The sequence below is a fragment of the Lutjanus erythropterus genome, chromosome 21, assembly GCF_056507025.1.
Source record: "Lutjanus erythropterus isolate fLutEry1 chromosome 21, fLutEry1.hap2, whole genome shotgun sequence".
Lineage (NCBI taxonomy): Eukaryota > Metazoa > Chordata > Actinopteri > Lutjaniformes > Lutjanidae > Lutjanus > Lutjanus erythropterus.
The window spans coordinates 21,573,694-21,594,244 of record NC_139337.1 but is presented as its reverse complement, the minus strand read 5'-3'; the positions used below and the strand labels follow the sequence as shown (position 1 = coordinate 21,594,244).

The 20,551-nt window shown below is 40.6% G+C and overlaps 1 protein-coding gene across 1 annotated transcript; it reads right to left on the bottom strand.

Moving 5' to 3' along the window:
• Positions 1 to 1,608: 1,608 nt before the first annotated feature.
• htr5ab (5-hydroxytryptamine (serotonin) receptor 5A, genome duplicate b) lies at positions 1,609 to 19,035 on the bottom strand. The gene is made up of 3 exons (XM_084747512.1): positions 18,900 to 19,035; positions 11,282 to 12,062; positions 1,609 to 2,426 (listed from the first exon to the last, which is right to left on the bottom strand). The coding sequence occupies exons 2-3, from the start codon at positions 11,987 to 11,989 to the stop codon at positions 2,094 to 2,096; spliced, it is 1,041 nt and encodes a 346-aa protein (XP_084603638.1). The 5' UTR covers positions 11,990 to 12,062; positions 18,900 to 19,035; the 3' UTR covers positions 1,609 to 2,093.
• Positions 19,036 to 20,551: the final 1,516 nt, after the last annotated feature.

The following is a 20,551-nucleotide window of genomic DNA, read 5'->3' as shown; positions in this document are numbered from 1 at the left end:
CTTTTCATGTAGTGCCATCATCACGTCTCAATTTTTATTTGTTGTTTATAACCAAACACATGTTAATCTCATGACATTCTGTCAGCCTTAGCTGTACTTTGTGTTTAGTACAAATTAGCAACTGTTAGCATGCTAACACTCTTAAACTAAGATGATGAACATGGTCGAAAGTAAACCCGCTGAACTACGTCATGATAGCATTGTCAATGTTAGCATGCTAAAGTTAGCATTCAGCTCACAGTTTCACAGTTACCATAGCTGCGGACTCTTCTGCCCCTTTTTTGACCAACAAGAACCTTGTGCTAATTTGGTGCTGGTGCTAGTGCCAGTTCACAGTGGGTTCAACTTGAGAATCATCTAAGTAACAGCTTGCTTTTCCAAAGGCTAGAGAGCCAAGTCATTATGTAGCTGCACACACCTAAGGTTTCCCAGCAACACTGTAACGCTGGTTGCCACTGGCAATAAAAAGAAAGAAAAAGAAACACAAAAACTTCGAAATACTACTACTAATTACTGCTACTGCCTAGTAAATGAATAATTGCAGCCCCAGTGCCAGCCCTGGAACCACCTCAGTTGAAAAGGGTTATTAGTCTGAAGTCTTAAAAGTTTTCTATAGCTCAATAAATTAATTTCTTCAACCATAATTAACACTGAATCCTTCTGTTTATATGAGGAATTCAAACCCATCGATTGTGGAGACATGGTTTTCACTGGACAGCAACGTTAAATAGTTTGTACAAATGCACTTAATCTTCTCCCATCCAAAAAATGAATATTTAATGAGATTTTGTGCAAGAAGCTTCGACGCTGCTCTCCAACAGGAGCTCATTTACATGTAGCACAACTACTTGCTGAGGATCACTTTGTCATGCTTGATTCCTCGCAGTACAGTATATTACACAACAAAATACAGCTTCACTCACTGATTCTACAGTGTTGAAAACTTTCAGTAGAAAGTGACAATTTGTGCAGGAGACAGGGGAGCCACGTGGAAAACTGATAAAGACCCACAGTTGGAAAACATTAGACCAGCTGAAGCAAAGGTTTTGTGTGCTGAGCTCATTAGGGACTTCTGTATTAGCTAACATTAGCTTCTCCCTACTAAAGTATATTTCCACAAGTCAAAGCATGCGTATCTTATTGAAGCTACACATGTCCGTATCTTTTATTTTCTGATTCCGAGCAACTTCTCTGGCTACAGAATCTGTCGAGATGTTGATTTGAATAGCTTTACACCGTTCCACACATCTTCTGTATCTAATAGTTACTTGAAATGTTGTGAGATGTAATAATTCGTGGCTGCACTTTATCAACAATACATCTATTCAACTGATAAAGTGTTCTGCTATTTTCCTTATTTCATAAAAGGCGTGGGAGTGTGTAGGTGTATGTGCAAGGAGGGTTGGTGTGGAGCTGACCAGCATGTACATTTATCTGTAGAAGGATGTATGAATACATTTCATATGAAGCCACAGAGTTCATGTGTACCCTTCTACTATAAAGTGAAGGTCATTGAGGACTATCGCTCTTACAATCCTTCTTTTCTGTGATCAATTCAATTTTTTTTTTAGCATGAAATGATATCTAGATGAGTATTTTGGGGTTTTTTTTTAATAAAGAATACACAGTTTGTTCTTGGTTTATAATTTATGAGGTTCTTTTTGTTTAGCTCTAAAAGATTTTTCTTGAACATTTCTTCCAGCTGCACTTTGAAATTATTCCCAGCAGCCTCACATATGATGATGAAACTGTTTATGAGAGAGTTAACATGCCTTCCTCCCTAATAAGCCTGAAACGGCTGACAGAAGCCAACATGTAGACAGCACTGTATCCGCCACTGCAACAACACAACCAATTTATTCCTCTCTTTGGAGATACAGTCGTGCAGACACCCGTCTCAGTCCAGCTGTGAGGTTACCTCAGCGTGGTGGTAAACAAAAGAACACATAAATAAAAATGACACATTTTAAAAGACAGTTTCTGGTTATCATCCATCTAAAGGATGATGGAGTAATGGATGCAGGCAGGTTAGTCCCTTTCTGTCTGGTGTATGCTGGTGTAGCGTGTCAGCTGAGCGTGCAGAGCGGCTCAGCTCAGCGCTGCCGGGAGAAGAGGTTCCTCAGGGCGTTGTTGTAGTTCTTATTAAAGGCGGTGTATATGAGCGGATTAAAGAAGGAGTTGGAGTATCCCAGCCACAGGAAGATGCTCTTCCAGATGGGCGGGATGTCGCAGGAGCACAGTGGGACGATGAGCTCGGTGATGAAGAAAGGAATCCAGCAAAGTACAAACACGCCGATCAGAATGCCTACCATCAGTGCCGCCTTTTTCTCCTTCTGCTCGCGCCAGGTGTCTCCGTCTGTCTGGAAGGTCACTGTGGCGTGACGCACAGTAAACACCATCTGTGGCTGCTGTGTTTCCTCCTTTACCTGCGAGGCAGATGATCAGACAGTAAATCAGTTACTCCTTTGACTCGTTAATCAATCAGACAAACCTGGTTAGCATTAGAATGAGAAAAAAAAAATCTCTCTGTCGCCCAAAAAGCATTTTCCTTTAGCCAGCATTATAAAGAAACAGTTGACAGGACACCTCGAACTGCAAACAAGTTCACTTATGACTTCCTATTGTACATTTTTGATCCACTGAAGTTTTATGATTGTAAAACTTTTCTCAAATAGAGAAAAGCAATACTTCTTCCCCTGGTTATCCACACCCCCACGCAGTGTCTCTGTGCCCCCCCAGGGGGGCCTGCTGCCCATTTTGGAAACCACTACTGTAAACTACAGTCATTCAGCCTGTGCCACAGTCAAAATACATGAAACTGAAATTGTTCCTCTTGTTATTTCAGAAATAATAACATTGGATATTTTAATGAAATATTATTTGCTGAAGTGGAAATGTCCCCCGTTTTTCATTTCAGTCCCAGAGCAACATAATTTTCTTCAAAATATGGTTTTCTTTTCAAAACAGACAAGTCTAGTACATAGCATATTAAAGTACAGGAAACAGGAAAGGAGAAAGTTGGCAAAGGTTTTGAAATGGGCGGGGCTAAGGGACTGCCGTTTCTTCCTTTACCTGCGAGGCAGCTGATCAGACAATAAAACTTTTACTCTATTGATTCATTAATCAATCAAACCAGACAAACCTGGTTACTATTAGAATTAGAAAGGCAACGTCTTTAACAATATAGGCCAAAGAAAAGCAGTTGCTGAAGTGAATTTTTTTTGCCTGCTAAACAAAAGATGGATTATAGTCTGCTGAACAGAAATGTTAATCAACAGGTGGATCAACAAGGCAGAGCTTTATTCTCTCATTTCATACACAAACACACACAAACACAGACAGACACACACAGACACGGAGCATAAAGCCAGAGCTGTGTCTTAATCTGCATTTTCCAGCAGCTCATTTTGTGCCATTTCTCAAACATACCGCAGAGCCAGGAAAAGGAAAAAAGAAAATGTCAGCATTAATCTGCTGACTTTCTCCTCTCCTGTTTGTTGCCTAGCACAGCTCAAGGCTGACTTCGTTTTTTGTTTATCAGGTGAAGTCGGCCGGGTCATTCAGCAGCCTAACAGCTTTTATAGAGACTAACCATCCCTCTAAATGTGTCAGAAGTAAAGCACACCGTCGAACACTCTAAACTGTTGTTGTGTTATGTTTAAACAAGAACCTGCAACACGCAGATGGAGAAACTTCTTCCCTCTGGAGTGAATTTAGTTGAAACGGGTCAGCGGGGCCTAAAACTGATAAGATGGATGAAGCAAATCCATTTGCGGCAGAAGTCAGAGGTTAAAAGCATAGAGCTGTTGGGATGGAGGTTTCAAATTTGGTGGATGGCTTTAGAAACCTCAACATTAGATGGTCTAGTAGCTAAAAAGTGCACTTAACTGCAGATCCCCTTCATACAGCAGACCAGTTTTGAAGTGATGATGCACTTTCCAACAAAGAAGGTGAGGCTGACCTTAAATGGCTCACTTAAAAACAAAATCTAGTTTTCTGTTGATCTCCCGTGGAGATCTTGTCCTTGCCAGCAACCTGAGAGCTAAGTTTTTTATTAAAAAGTCATCCCAGTCTCCTTCTAGTGTTAACAGACCCAAACATAAACCTGTAAGTAGAATTTCTTGTTAATTTTGTGTGTTTCTATTGTGTGTGTTAGAGGCAACAAGCTTTCACTGCCTCTGCCAAAAAGGATAGAAAATGAGCATATCTACCCAAGTGGCATGTTTTCATTACTGCTGATCAGAGCTGGAGTTGATAAATACCTATGACTACTGCAGAATAAGACAAAAGCCAGACATTCATGGGTATAAGTGGGTTTTTTGTAAAATCAGCTCAACAGCTAGCAGAGTTGCTGTGCTAGCTAACCCTGATTGATTGTTTGATTCAGAGTGGGTCCAGTTTTAAAAAAACTAAATACAAAGTGGTGGACATTCACAGACATGTTTTAAAAGGAACCCTTCAATTAAATATTGTTAGTAATATGGTTAAACATAGTTATTTGACTAAAGTTATATTGAAATGCTATTACTACTGCAGCTTTAACAAGTTATATTTCATTTAATCTGTACACAAGCTGAAATGCAAAAATTACAACTTGTGGTGTTTACATGGTGTTACAAGCTGAAAGTGCTATATTGATGAAGAGGAGATGGAAACAGTGACTTCAGCTTCTTTTGCTTTGTAATTTTGCCAGCGTGAAGTTGCCAGGCAATGAGTGGAGAAGAGACGAGTCTGGGAAGAACAGGAAGGTAGAGCACGGAAAAGGAGAGAGACGTTATACCCTGTAATTTCCTGTAGAAGAAAAAAAACTGTAATTTTTTACTGTGTTTGCATCAATTCACACCGAACTGATGTGTCCACACGAATTGGAAATGTTTCAGTTTAAGCAAGAAATTAGCACTCATGCCAAAGCTTTATGAATGTGTAGAGACAAGAGGAACATGGGGGGAAAAATGGAGAGAAATAACGAACTGGAGTCTGAGTTCTGAGGCTGAGGTGCTACACAAAGACACACAAGCATAGTCCTATACCTGCAGTTTGCACATATTTAGATATGTATATTTAGAGGCACTGCTTAGTGTATTTTTTTAACTTTGAACAGAGACTGTTTTGCTTCCATTCTTTATGCTAAGCTAATCATCTCATTGCTCTAAGTTAACACTGACTGTTAGCAGAGGGGACGTGAATCACATTCTCTAGTGGGATTGAGAGTACGAAGTCACATACTTTGTGACTAATAGTCTCTGATGAGGCCAGTCTGGTCTTTTTTTTTTTTTTTTGGTCTTGTTAAGAATTTTTAAGCTGCTTTCATTTGTCATAAAGGTCTAAGTGTTCAAGAAAGAATGATAAGTGTACTTAATGTGTTGAAGGTGAGGTAATTCAGTATGGAAGTTAGACAGTTCTGAAGTTTTATGGAAACTGAAATGTAGAGATAGAAGTTAATTGATCAATGTTTTGTCAGTTTTCACATTTGCAGTGACATGAAACTATACATCTTGCTTTTAGGCACTGTTGTGTTCGAGCTATTTGTGTATGTAGGCCAAGAATCTCTGCACCTTACTTATCAATACACTCTATTTCTTGTGGTATGTGTGTACATCTTAATGTCTTCGAGTGGGTGTTGTTGATGGATGAGTGCAGGAGGTTTATTATCTTGGATGTTGATGCCACCGCACACATCACAACTCTGTGCCGGCTCTTTGCAGGGCTCGGCGCCTCATCTCCCTGATGCACGCTGGGAAATGATGAGAATAAACTTTGGCTGGGTAATGAGACACTTATAATACAACCATAAGCTGCGGGTGTGTCTGTGGAAAGCAAAACGACTATTAAAACATATTCCATCTAATTGCGAAAGCTATAGGAGCGATTGCGTGTGTAATGTAACTTGACATAACAGTCGGTCCATCAAAGCAGTAAGAGACAGGGATAATTCATTTGACTATTGCTCCTCCTTGACCACAAGGTCAATTTGGGGGCAACTGATGTCACACTTGTGTAACTGAGGGGTGTCTTGAGGACTTGAGTGAAGTTTTCAAGTACAAAATTACATAAATGAAAAGAAAAAAAAGCCCTTACTGTGTATTTATGTGAAACATTTCTCCTTTCTGTGGACGTTTGCCAATTTCTCAGGATGTTCAGTGATTTTCATAAGTAGCCTTTCATGGGTGAAGGAAAATGGTGTCTGCACTGACTGTCTAAAAGTGGCATAATCTCTTATCACCGAGGTGTTTTGAAATAGCATTTCTCAACATAAGGGCAGGCGAAAAGTGGATGCTGACTCAATTTTCATGTGGAAAATTTGCCTGATTAAATGTTTGCTAATGCCTGTGGAACAGATCTAGACCTTTGTGTCTGCTGATTAGAGGAACGCCGCAGACAGGAAGGTGCAGTGGCCCATTAAAGATGCTGGGGGTGGTATTTATAGCCTTCTACCTTCTGCAGACGCACATTAACAAGCTGGCGGTGATGAGCAGGATCGCTTCCGTTATTTGTCTGTATGCTCACACATCGCATACTCATGTTTCCCTGATTACTGCTGAATAGCTCACCAGGCAAAATAATAATAATTGCACAGCAACCCATATTAGAGGGTCAGGGGCATCAGCCATTTGAAGGGGGAGAAATATTCATCATCTGATATATGAGGGGTGTGTCCATCTACATTTAGTACGCAAAACCTTGACATCTCGCCCTCAAATAATCTCCCCTTGAGGTCACAATATTACCGCTAAACAATAACTACAACTCTCTTATTTTAGACCAGGGTTTTTCAAACTTTTCAGTTTTTATTTAAGTATTTATACAACATACCAAAAACAGTAGGCTCTCCGAGTACCACAGTTGAGAAAACAATAAAATATACTCCGCCAACTCTCTCACAGTTTAGCTCCTAACTAATCATGGATGACATCTGCGTGTAGTATTTTTACGTGTAGTATAGTTACATTTATTTTATAATTTCATTAAATGTAAGTAGTTATTCTCCAAGTGGTTACCTCATGCTTGGGTCCAAGCGGTCATTTGTGTAAAGTTTGAGGAAATTTGCTAAAGGCTTTCTTGAGATTATGTGTTTACGCATGCACACACGCATGAAGGCTTACAGCTGGCAGAGATAATTACATTTCAGTGATCTCATAGTTTGTGTTTTCATTTGAAATTGTGTAGTATTTGATTAATTTATTTCATTTTTAAAATTTTTTTGGGAGACTTCTCCCACTAAAGGGAGCTTGTGCTCCGAGAATACAGGCTCGACAATACTGTTCAGAGATAATCAGGGGACACTGGAAGCAATTTCTGAGAACCCTTCAGGTGAGGTGTTCTTGGGGGGGCGTTTAGTGTCTAGCATCCAGACAAACATTATGACACTATTCTAAAACAAGACACCTACCAAGTCACAAATTGAGTCACAGCATCGCCATCAGCCTCAGTTTGATTTCAGCTGAGATGGGATAGTTTACACTGCTGCAACTTCTCTCTACAGCGTTCGAAAACAGTTTTGTCTGCTCGCAAATTTTTGGACCAAGACCAGACTGCTTCCTCTTGCTTTCTCAACTAGCCGGGCAGGGATTCAGCCAGGTCCTTCACATGCAGTCCAAGTACTGCAATCGCTTGGACGCTGGAACTAACTTGTCTGCAACCCACAGTGAAGAAACTGCCAGAGAACCACCAAGGGCAGGGCTCACACTTACATTCAAAGCAATTTATCTTATTTCCTTTTAAAGTTAAGATAAATAGGCCTACAATATGGGATAGCTTATATCCTTTTACTTTTTCCACTTGCCTTTTGCTTTGCAGGTTGCTCTTTATTTTCTTCTTGTTTGTAATTTCTGATTAGTTGATTGGGAATAAAAGTTTGAATGTTAAATGTCTAACCACTGCGTTTGTTTAAAACTCATAAATATAATTTCACATGCCTTTTTATTCCCTAGGAAACAAATGAGAATGATATTCAAACAGTCCAGTTAAATCAAATCTGTTATAGGCATTTAATGGTACGCTGATTTAATAGAATAATGACATACGAGGCAATACTGTGTTACTTTTACACTGACACCTTCATGCATCATACTTATTATTTAAACTAACAGTCTGGTCATAACCAACTTATATATTAGAATTTATGGATATATTGTCACATTTACAAACTCTAACAGATCTTCTTACATACTGTTCACGACTACTGCCCTCATATTGTGTTTCAGCCGTCGTTGCTTGCTTGTCCTTTCCATTCCTTGCCCTTGTCCAACTTTAACAGGACAGGATCTCCTGGTTTCTTTTGTCCCATGAGCATTTCTCCTGGGCACGTTAATGCAAATAGTGGGTCATCTTTTTGAGGATGCCTTTTTCTGTTTGAACACACAGGACTGATTGTGCCATTCACAATGTCATACTATCTGTGGAAGACCTTCCAAGGTCTCACTTGTGCATTGTGGATCGTTATCGCTAATTGTCTGGTTAGGAGTGCCAAATGCTGCAAATGTGGTTTTCAATGACTTAATGTCCTGGCGTGTGGTGGTAGTAGGCAGGTGCAAAATTTCTGTGTAACGTGAGTAATAGCCTGATATCTCATTGTAGTGCTTCCCTGTATACTCGCATATGTCTGTGGTTATCCGTTGCCATGGTCATTGAGGCAGAGGTGTAGGTTGTAATGGCTCTTTGTGCTGCGTACACTTGTTTTCCTGACAGAAGTGACAGGGTTTAATACTACAAGACATTTAAAGCCATCACACAGTTTTCTTTGCTCATTCTCTGCAGTTTCACAGACCTTGATGACTGTCATGTATGCGCTCTTATATTTCCTGTCTCATTGACTGTGGAATTAAAATGCAACCTCACTTGTTGACAGAGTCTTTAACTGTGTAATAGTCTTTTGCATTTGTTCATCCATCTTTGATCAGCTTCCGTATCCTTTGCAGTTGCTCATGCCACTGCAGACTTTATCATGTCAAGTTTGTGCTGTGACATTGACCAGCTGTGAGTGACAGCATTGACATGACAGGCAATGTCTGTCTCTGTGGTGTTGTCTCTGTCCTTTAATAGCCTGCGTGACAATGCATCAGCAATGACCAGTGCTTTTAGGTCCTGCTGCACATTCTTCATTTGTCCGTACCTGGTTTCCATATCTGAGAGACAGAGAGACCTTCACTTTTATGAAAAATGTACATATTAACCAGGCTGCTGTGCCTGGCCATAAGTACATGGCACATTTCTTTAAGAGTGCTAATTTTAAGGTCAAACACTGTACTGTAGACATGTCAGGTATGTACTTGCTCATATAATGCACTTACCTGTGCAACTCTTTCTACGACTGTGTCCTCACCTGATAGGCTGCTGACCATAAACCTGCTTGCTGTGTATAGAGATACTTCTTGCTGTTGATTTGTGGGGGTATTTTGTCATGATGGACCAGCAGCAAACTGTCAGATGGGATGTTTAGGGGTTAGCTAGATTTACCTAGTTTGCTCAGCCTTTAATGCTCTGAAGATTTTCATTACAGTGATGTCACCTTCATCATCTATTATAAACTTAACTGGAGTGTGTTTTTTATTTATTTTTCTGTCCAATGCTCTGCACTGCCATGTTTTTCCTTACTTACTGCTCCTGGCTAAAAGTGTCCTTACTAATAGTGACCTCCCTTGCTGACTTGGAGAAAGATTTTCTCTTCTTTTCACCATTTTCTACACTTCTGCACTTTCCCTAGGGCGTCATCCTTCTCCTTCCTGCATCACCAGCACCCATAGTGCCCTGAGTGGGCTTTCTCCGGTGTATCATGTCCTGCAAACTGAATGCTGCCTGTCGCTCCTGCTGACTTATCCGCTGTGCTGCATCCTCTGCCTGCTGTACCGTCTGCACTGCAGGCTCCAGCAAGAGGTCGGATCTGACCTGTAGTCACCTGGAAAGCTCTTTGTCATGGAAGACAACCAGTCTCTCTCTCTGATACGTTGAGCCATAAAATCTCACTCAACTCACAGAGTGTTCTGATGAAGCACCCAGCTTTTTCCTCCATCTCCTTCACTTGCTGGTAGAAACAGGCTCTCTCATGTATCGTCTTTTTCTTTGGTGTGAAGCCTTCAATGAATTCAGTAGCACAGTGTCATAGTCATCCTTCTTCTCCCCTCTTCCAAAGCTGAATGACTTATTTTCTGCTTCATAGCTTTTTGCATAAAACAGTTAAGTAAATAAGTGTGCTAACCTTGTCTTTGCCACTGATCGCTCCAATCCCAATGTCCTCACTCACAGACTCACAGATTTTGAGGTGGTTATTCTGCAAAGGTTTAAGGCTGTGCCACCTTCAAATCATCAAGTGCATGAGGGCTCTCTCCTTACCAAAAATTAATGAAATGATTAATCAATTCACAACAAAATTAACTAATGTTCTTTTGATCAACTAATTGATTTATTGACTAATTGCTGCAGCTCTAATCTCAACATGAGCGGTATATAAAGTGTTGTCAAACAACCAAGTGTCTTTATTTTCAATTAGTTGCACTTCAGTTGATTCAGTCAGTTGATTGCACTTCCATAATTAAGACAACTGGAATAAATATATCTATAGCAGGAACTTTTGAAGTGTTTGTTTCGTACCTGGCATTTCCTGCACATGCATCTCCAGCTTTTCTACATAGCATGATTAAGTTTTGTGAAACATAGAATCAGCTTGGGAAAGGGTGTTGTGATATGACGTGTTGAGACCCTGCTAGTATGTCTCTTTCTTGTGGAGATATCTGTAATTTTACAGTATTTAGCAGCACATTCTTCGCAGGCTTTTCTCCTTTTAATGCTCCCCCTTCTTAATTCTAGTTTACTCATTCTCTCTTTCTCCTGTGCGGTCCACTTTTTCTCCACTCTGCACAGCCACACTTACTCCATGCACTGATTGAGAATCCTGTTGATGTGTACGCGTGGGTGAACAGTCGGGTGTAAAGACACACAGGACCATAGCATCAGGTTAAAAGCAGGCGGGGGCAGTTCTAAGGTACTGTAGCTGCCTTGTGTTTTTTGTGTTCTTAACTCTTTCATTTAGCATTTTTAACACTGGCCACTGCAGCCCAATCAGCTTGCCAGAACAGTGCTCCCGATGGCCAAACTGCTACTGTTTGTGACTTGCAGCTTATCAGAGCATAGCTGCGCATGCTACCTCCCTGATTCATTTCAAGGAGCATCCATCTACATTTAATACTCATTACCTTGAAACAGGGGAAAATGATGATATCGTGACTTATAATAATAAGGAGTTATTTTAAGAAAATGGATTTTAAAAAGGAAAATGAATAATCACCTCAGCCATGGGCGTTATTGTGTTGGTCTTGCGGGAGCCAATCCGAAACTTGGCAGCCTTGTAGATCTTCCAGTAAACAAACAGCACCACACAAAGCGGCAGGTAAAATGCCCCGAAGGTGGAGAAGATGGTGTAGGACGGCTCCTGGCTCACCTGGCACTTCATCCCCTCCGAGTAAGTCTCCCCCCAGCCAAAGAGAGGCGACAGGGAAATGATGGAGGACAGCAGCCACGTGAGTGCAATCATCACATTGGAGATCTTTTTACGTGTCTTGAGTGTGTACTGCAGGTGCCTGGTGATGGACCAGTAGCGGTCCAGCGCGATAGCCGTCACGTTCCAGATGCTGGCCGTGCAGCACAGCACGTCGAAGGAGATCCACACCTGACACAGCACGCGGCCCAGTTTCCACAGCCTGCCGTTCAGCTCGTGGACGAGGCTGAGCGGCATGACCAGGGCTGCCACCATCACATCGGAGATGGCCATGGAAGCCACCAGGTTGTGGGGCACGCGGTGGAATGTCCTCACCCGCAGGATGGTCACAAGCACCAGCAAGTTCCACACGAAGGTGGCCACCACCAGCATGGCCAGCAGTGTAAGAGTGAGCACGCTGAAAACAGAAAAGGGTCGGTAGATGTTTCCCCCAGAGTCATGGCTGTCCAAAGCTCCACTGAAGTTGGCTGTCAGTATGCTGGTGTTGGGATACGTCATGGTAGCTGCTCACGGCCCTGCAGCCAAGGACCAAGACGACTCAAAGACAGTTTCTGCAGACAGTTGATGCATTCTGCAGTGGGTAGAGAGAAGAGGAGCAAACTAGATTAAAGACATGCAGTACTCAAACAAAATAGCAGCTTTTACTGGCGGCTTTGCACCATTGCGTAAATGCACTAGTGGGCATCACTGTGTCGTTCACACGAGAGGTACTTTAGTGATTTGCTCACAATAGTAAAAAGCACTTGAGTTTCTCGCAGCTGTCAAGCAACCTGCCTACAACTTTCAAGTGCAATTTTATCTGCTGTTAAAAAGGCTCACAAGTACTCTGGGACATCTCTGGGTCTGGAAAAGACCATAAATATTCAGTTTCATCATCCCACTGCCATCCTTTGATTTGCATCAAAGTCAGTCCTCTGACTGTTGCAAAATGAACAGTTTTAAGTGGAGTCTTTGTTGTAAACTCATTCAGGAATATCTCACTTTGGCACCCAGTAGAGAGATCCCCAAGAGATTGCAGAGTTATATGTTTTAAGTGGATTGTGGAGAGTGGCATCTATTTTCACTTCAAATAGAGTGTCTGTTGGTGAGAGATACTCTGTATTAACATAGGATTGTCTCCGTTTCAGATTCACAAAAGAAAAGATTTGACATGCCAGCTCTATCAATACATTCACAAGAGAGGCTCAGCAAGTTGCAAAGTCCACAGAGCAGAAACAGTGAATCCCAAATTGACTGCTTATGCTATCTGTCAGCTGGATGGTGTAAAGGTTTGATCTTCACAACTGCTATACACAGTATAAATGAAAAGGACAACTTATTTACAAGTGCCTTGATTGAATAAACTATTAGATGATTTAACTCTTTTAACTACAAACGTCAAATTGGATAGTCCAAATTATTTCATGTGGGGCTGTATGAGGTATTTATCGATAGTCAGTGTTTTATCAGTAGATGCTGTGGCACACAAAGCAGAGAGGAGTACCAGCACTGAAGGTAAGCAACATCAGCAAATATTTTGACTGCTTTACCTTGTTGTCAGAAAGTTATTTCTGACAGGAAGCCACCCTTCTACAAGCCGTACATCGCTCTCTCCAAACCAACCTAACTCCATGGTTGAAATCAGTCATTTAACCCACAGGAGTTGCTGGTCTACCGCTGCCTCGGAATCTGTACTTTATTTTCTTTTTTTAGATTTCTTTTATGTTGTACTATTTGTTTTTCCTACAACTTTTTACTTTCACTCCCTACATTTTAACACAAATATCTGTGCTTTCTATCTGTACATTTTTAACACAGGCTCATTACTTTAGTTTTTAGGCATTTGGGTAGAATATTTGATTATTTTATTTTATTATTTATTTTGCATCATTGTGCCTTCCCGGCATCAAGATCAATTTCAGCCTAAATGGATGGAACAATAACACATGGAAAAGAAGATTCCCTGGTTCATCCATCAGCGCATATCACACATGACAGACGTAATGAGATGAAAACAAAGGGAAGAGGCGTAATAAGATGAAACAGACAAGAGAAGGGGACTTTACCGCAGAGGTATTGTTAGGTGGGTATTGTTTTAAGTGGCTAAACCAATGTTTTGTTGCAGAACCTGTCGATACCAGTTCATTGCTTAGCTTCTGTGCTGTTGCTCTGCTTCTTCAAACTGGGAACGTGCCGACTGCCATCTACTGTAACTAATACACTGACTATCCATAAGTACTTGATACAACCTCACTTAAAATAATCCAAACTATCCGCTAAATAAATATTGTTTTGTTTCAGTGACTGCTTTAACTAGAAACCTAAAATAAAAGATCTACAGAAGAACATTAGAATACATTGTTATGATAACTGAGATGCATCTGCCTCAGACGCATCAGTTTTATCAGCATCACTGGGGGACATAATGATTTCATGCATCGTGTTTTGGAAAACATATTCAGATGTGCCTGATTAAACAATCTCATAAGATGTTAATTTTAATCATTAATTAATCAAATTTTCTTATTTATAAATGCTCTGTAAAGCCCCTCCTCCTGCATTAACTCCTTAACGGCCAACCTATTCCTGCTTCATGCAGCCCTCCCAGCCACTGAATCAACCACACCAGTGTCTTTAAAATGGGGTTTTATCCATAATCTTGAATATTAAACACAATCATTCATTTTGCATGTATCCTCCTGTGACATTGTAATGAGAGGATCTGGATGACTTGCTCAGGTTTTCCTCAGGTCTCTGGGTGCAGTGGCAGTGTCCATAATGAGCGAAGCTAATGCATATAATCCAGTGGAAATATGGCTCTAATTGAGTTTGTTTTAAATTGCAGGATTTAATCAATAGGACCATATTCTTGTTGTTGTTTGTCCTGTAATGACTGTATTGGCTGTATTACTGAAGCATTAATCTGATGAATAAATCAAACCTTGAATTTCCAAGGATGTGAAGAAGAAGAAAAAAAAATCACAATACCACCTTCTGAAATGCTTTATTTATATATGTTTTTACACCCAGTGGGTTGTGTCGGGCTGATCATCAATAAGCCCCGATGGGTAATAACAATATGAGCCGTGTCCCTGTCAGCCGGCGTATTTATGTGACATGTGACACTGTCTCTTAGCATCACAAACCATGCCCTCTAATCAAAGGGTCCAACCAAGCACACCGATAGGCCCTCTGCTCTCTCTTTTCCCCGCTCCTATTAACAAGCCTAATAGCCATGAAATTGGACAACCGTTATGAAGGGAACAGGCAATCAAACATGCCTGTTCCCTCCTTCAAACAGCAGCTGTCACTCATTCAATGAAAGACAGACACATGGGGCAGAAAAACACATGCAAATGTATAAGTGTGTACATGTGAGGGGAGTGAGGAAGACAGACAGGAGGACAGGAGTCACGTTCACTGACATCGAAGGATAATACCTGAATAAATTCAAGCAGATTATGTTTCACACTCTTAGAAATAAAGGTGCTGACTAGATCCATGTAAGATTCTTTGACATGTCCCCGTAGTACGGGCATGTCCAGACTATTTCATGAAGGGCCGTGCGGCTGCGGGTTTTCGTTCCGACCAAGCCGGAGCACACCAGGCTCGACTCATTTAATCAGCTGATTTCAGTCTTCAAACAGCTGATTGGCCGAGTCAGGCGGGCTGTCGGTTGGTTGGAGAGAAAACTTGCTGCCAACCTTTATAAAGGTTCCACCTGGAACCCTATCAGAGGGCTCTATCTAGAAGTCGACATATTCTACTTAGAACCATCTGTGAAAGGTTTTTCCCGGGAACATCCTATGGACAGTTCTTCAGAGGACCCTTCTATGGTGTAACGGGTCTGTACAGAACCCTCTCTGGAGTTTCAATCCAAAACCTTTCAACCTTCGAAGGGTGCTAACAAGAACCCACCCTGGGGGATTCAACTGAGAACCTTTTCACATTCCAGTCATTTAGTATAGTATATCGTTCTTCAGATTAAAATATACTTTAAAATTGTAATCTTGCAAATAATCCCCATTTTTACTAAAAGTAATCTGATTACATATTTTAAAATCTAACTGTAATGTAACACTATATTCCATGGGTGCATTGTATTGAACATACAAGGCAAAAATATGCCCCAGAAAAAGCAACTATCAGCTCTGGTCAAACACAAGTACAATTAATTGTTTAGGGGATTCCAGATCTACATTAAAAAAAAATAATTCTGAATCATGACTAAACATTTCAGTATTTGAGGGTGAGGGTCTTTTAACACCCATGCTTTCAACCCTTGAAGAATTCTTTCTTCCAGAACGGGTTCTTTGCACGAAAAGGGTTCTTAATGGCACCTTTAGTGTTACAAACAACCTTTGCAACTAAAAAGGGGTTCATCAGAAGCAAACGGTCCCGGGTGGAACCTCAGCCCTTCACAAAGAACCATTTTGAAACCCCTATTTTTAAGAGTGCAGTGTGTTTTTTAGACAGCTGTGTGGGTAAAGCGTCAATTCAGGTCAGTCGCTGTCTCGAGACGTAGAAGTGCCAGCTGGTTCACTGGGCATATTTGCTTGAGAGCCTTGTGGGGATTTTAGTTAACTGTGAGAAATTAAACAGGGACAGAGGGTGATTAACATCTCATTACCTATCATAAGGTCTGTGTGCTTTTACTTTTTAATGCCAGCAGGAGATCATAGGTGACGAAGATAAGTTACAACGGCGAAGAATTTAAATGTTCCTGACGGAGCTGCAGCAGGGAGATATTTCCAGGCTGCTTTATACTTCATTATAATTTGAAAATGAGCAACTGAATCAGGAGCTAAAATCCTTTCTGAGCTTCAAACGCCTCTTTGCAAGAAAGCCACACTGCAGCCGGTGCTGCGGAAATCAAGACGCTGCACACAAACTTAAGATTAATGTGTTTTGCATGTTTTTAAATTAAGTTTTTCTGCACTGTAATTGTTTCTAGACTGTGAAAAATGTGTGTAATTTTCTCAGCAAATGACTAGTAATTTGCACACAGTACATTTTACACTGTATTTCTCTTTGCTCAGTATAGGGCTGCAACCAACTATTATTTTCATTAATGGATTACCTTTTTGAAGAGCCCAGCTGATATATCCATTCACCGATATTATCATCGGTCTGTATCGGCATATTTCTTGTCCAATATGCATCTATATTAAAACTTGAACAGAACATAATGCAGATTGTTTTTTATTTATTATCTTTGTATAAAGCAGTGTAGATTTGAGCCTTTTTGTTAATTCAGTTTGAATATATACATGTATATTGCTGTAGTTGTGTCTTTCTTATTTATAGTTAATTTTAATGATTAAAAATACCAGTGAAACTTTACTATTTCAGTGCTCTGATATGATTTTGACTGTAAAGTTTATTGTCAAACTGTAAAATATCCTGCCTCCATTATGTTTCTTTGTCAGGCGGCAACTAAGGATAATTTTAATTGTTGATTAATGTCTTGATTTTATACTTTCTTATATATTTTCTCAATCAATGGAGTTGTGTGGTCCATAAAATGTCAGAAAATGGAGAAAAATATCAATCAGTGTTTCCCACAGCCCTAGATGACGTCTTCAACACCTTGTTTTGTCCACAACCACAAAGATATTCAGTTTATTGTCATAGAGAAGTAAAGAGACCAGGAAATATTCACATTTAAGAAGCTGAAGTCAGAGAATTTGGACATTTAAACTTAAAAAAAATGACTCAAAGCAGTGAATCGATTCTCTAAATAGTTGGCGATTTATTTCAAATTTGACAACTAATCAACTAATAATCATTGCAGCTCTAGTTCTGTTTATGAATTCTTTTTGCCCTTTCTCTGTAATCAGCTACCTGCTGATAAAGACACATTTCCAAAGCGCTGTGAGCTGCCAGCTGCAGATTCAGGTACAAACCACCTCTCAGTCTCATTTCGCCTCTGAGCCCAAACACACTGTCACAACTAAAGCTTCAACGATAAGTCGATTGATCAGTTACTCTGTTGAAAGAAAATTAGTCGCTAACCATTTTGATAACTGATTAATCGCTTGGATTGTTGGTTGAACAAAAGATACACTTAAGATGTCACTTTGAGCTCTGTGAAATTGTGATGAGTATTTTTTTTTTTTTTTTGCCATTTTATTGACTAAACAAGTAATTGATTAATTGTGAAAATAATGGGGAGATTAATCAATGAGAAAAATGATCATTAGTTGCAGCCCTATATTGATTATCAAAATAGTTGAGGATTACTTTAATAGTTGACATCTCTAGCCCAGTTATAAATTCTTTTGCCTCTTCTGCAATCATCTGCCTGCTGATAAAAATACAATCTCCAAAGCAGCGCAGGCTACCAGCTGCATGTTCAGATAAAAAGTACATTTCAGTCTCACTCCATCTGTCTGTCCAAACACAGTCACAACTAGAGCTGCAACGATTAGTCGATTATTCAACTAGTGGATCGAAAAGATCGAAAGTTTACCAGTTTATCACTTTAGTCATTTTTTAAGCAAAAGTGTCAAGCATTAACTTAAGATAGTAAAGGGCTCTGAGAAACTGTGATGAACATTTTCACTTTTTTTTCTACATTTTGTAACTATGAAACAGTCTGCAGAGTCATTCATAATGAAAACAATCATTAATCACAGCCTTAAATCATTTCTCAAAATAGTTTGGAATTAATTTAATAGTTTAATCCACTAACAGTTTCTAAATTATTAATTATTTTTGCCTCCTTCAACGCAATCAGCTGCCTGCTGATAAAACATAATTTCCAGAGCAGTGCAGACTGCCAGCTGCAGATCCAGGTAAAAAAAAAACAGAAGAAAGAAAAGCACATCTCAATCTTACTCGATCTGTGTATCCAAACACACTGTCACAACCTCCTGATTAAAACAGCGAGAGTGTAAATGGCAATTCCCTTTGTGCGAAGCGCCTCTGTACCCTCATTTGTTACACAAGCTTCTCCAAGAAGACTTTGTCTGAGGTTTCGGGCGCTGACATTTGCAGCTGAAAGGAGGGAAGGTGTGTAGATGTGTCACCTGTAAAATGATAAAGGCAACATAAAGCAAACACCTTTAACTTGTGCGGAAAATTCAATTGTGTGTCCGGGAGTTTTGACACGTGTTTGTTGTTTCACAAACCAATCTAATAATGCACATGGCATCAACAGCATGCATTGAAAACATTCACATGTGCACTATTTATTAAAACTCTCCACTTTACCATTTAAATATAACAAATTCCCTCTGGAGCGCAAATGTCCCAAGAGGTTCCCCGACTCTGGTCACAGATTATTATCAACCAAGACACTTGTTACGCATCATCTCAATCACACAGCCTTCACTTTTCTACCCTTATCCATAAAAAAACAACCCGGTGCATCTTGTTAGAAAAGAAAACTCGGCGGCAGCGGATCATTCATGCGTTAATAACTCACCCCGTTACCAGCTGAGCATAAAGCAGTCGCGCATTAGAAGATCTGCGCTCGGTTTTAATCTCTCCATCGAAATTCACTTTGCGGCTCTTGTTGTGCGCGGAGTGATGGAAGCGCCGGGCTCAGTGCTGCTGACAGCAGAAACACACCTCGCTGAGGATACAGAGCCGCTGGAATGAACCACACAGTGGTCGGAAGGGGGAACTGAGACCAATTCAGACGATAAACACTGCGTTTTCCAGGCATGTGGGAGAGTGTGCGTTTGTGTGTGTGTGTGTTTTTTTTTAGCGTGCAACCACCGCTTTCTTCTCAGAGGCGTGCAGTGTGGAAGAAGGTGTCTCTGCCTCGTCATAAAACATCCCCTCTTTCTAATTACTCTTATTCTGCAGTTCTCATCAGAGGTTGCTTGAGGAGACACACCGATCCTGCTGCTTTTTGATGGGTGATACTTCCATGCGACCACCCTTTAAACTCCCCTGCCATTTCTGCCTTCTCCTGCGCACGTGATTAATCCACCCCCACCCCCCCAAGTAATTCAAATCTCATCTGTTGGCAGAAGCGTGGCCCCTGTACAACTTCAAGTTTCTCCTGATTGGGCTCCCTCCAGTGGGACACTTAGTTTGTCCCGTGAAAATGTCCTGAGATGATTAATTAAATCATCACTGTCTGCATTGGTTGTCTCCTGCAGTGAAACTCTATGGCTGTATTCATAAACCATCTAGATGTTAAGAATCTGTTTTTAAGATGTTTACATTCTGGAAAAAAACGTTCATTACCTTCACCAACAACAGAACCACTGATGGACTGGATGGTAGAGGGTGCGATTGCAGTAAGTGCCTGCTCTGATGCCCCTGTAGTAGATAAATCATGATAAAGTGCCTTCTAGGGTGATCCAATGTGCAAGAAACGTGACGCAGTGCCATATAGGCTGTTGTTCCAGTGCAGAATACGTGATTAAGTGCGCTAATGGGTGGGAAAAAACGTGATGCAGTGCCCTCAAGAGTGCCTGTTCAGTGGAGAAAACATGACACGGTGCACAAATGGGTGCCCTTAATATTAAAAAAGGTAAAAAAATTTGCCCTCTAGGGTGATGCAGTGCCCTCTAGAGTGCTCTTCTAGGGGAAGTGCATACAGTGATATAATGCATGTGCAGTGTTGGGCAGTAATATCTTTCTCAGTAACTTCTTATTGTAAAGACCACCTATCCAAGCAGATTATTTTCTCCAATTTAGAGATCCACACTTGCACCTCTACGCGTCTCTGTAGGCTATATTACCTTCTATGTAATGTCAAGCAGCACAAGCTATCTAGGTGATTTCTTTTTTTTTTTTTTTAATTATTTACTTTAGTAAATTGGACAAGTTTCTTTCTTGTGCATCAAGGTGCACACAGTCTCTCTGCCCGACCAGCTGATTAACCACAGTGTCCATGCTAGAGACTGCCTCTAAATGGTTAAATAGTTACTAGTTCCCTGTGTGTTTTTATTACAGAGGATAGTGGTTATACTTTAAGTGAGTTATTTTGATCAGGGTGTGGAAGTGTTCCACTATAAATGCATCATAACTGTCTGTGAGCTGGTGCCCCACCGCATGCAGCTGCTGCCCTTTTTATTTTTTTTTCTGCTCCTGCCCCTCAGCCTGAGCCTTCTGCCGGTT

Bases quoted from the DNA above. Each gene is read 5' to 3' on its own strand.
- htr5ab (XM_084747512.1), bottom strand. From the start codon at position 11,989: ATGACGTATCCCAACACCAGCATACTGACAGCCAACTTCAGTGGAGCT. The intron at 2,427-11,281 runs GTGATTATTCAT...TCTGCCTCGCAG, and splicing joins CAATAACGCCCATGGCTGAG to GTAAAGGAGGAAACACAGCA.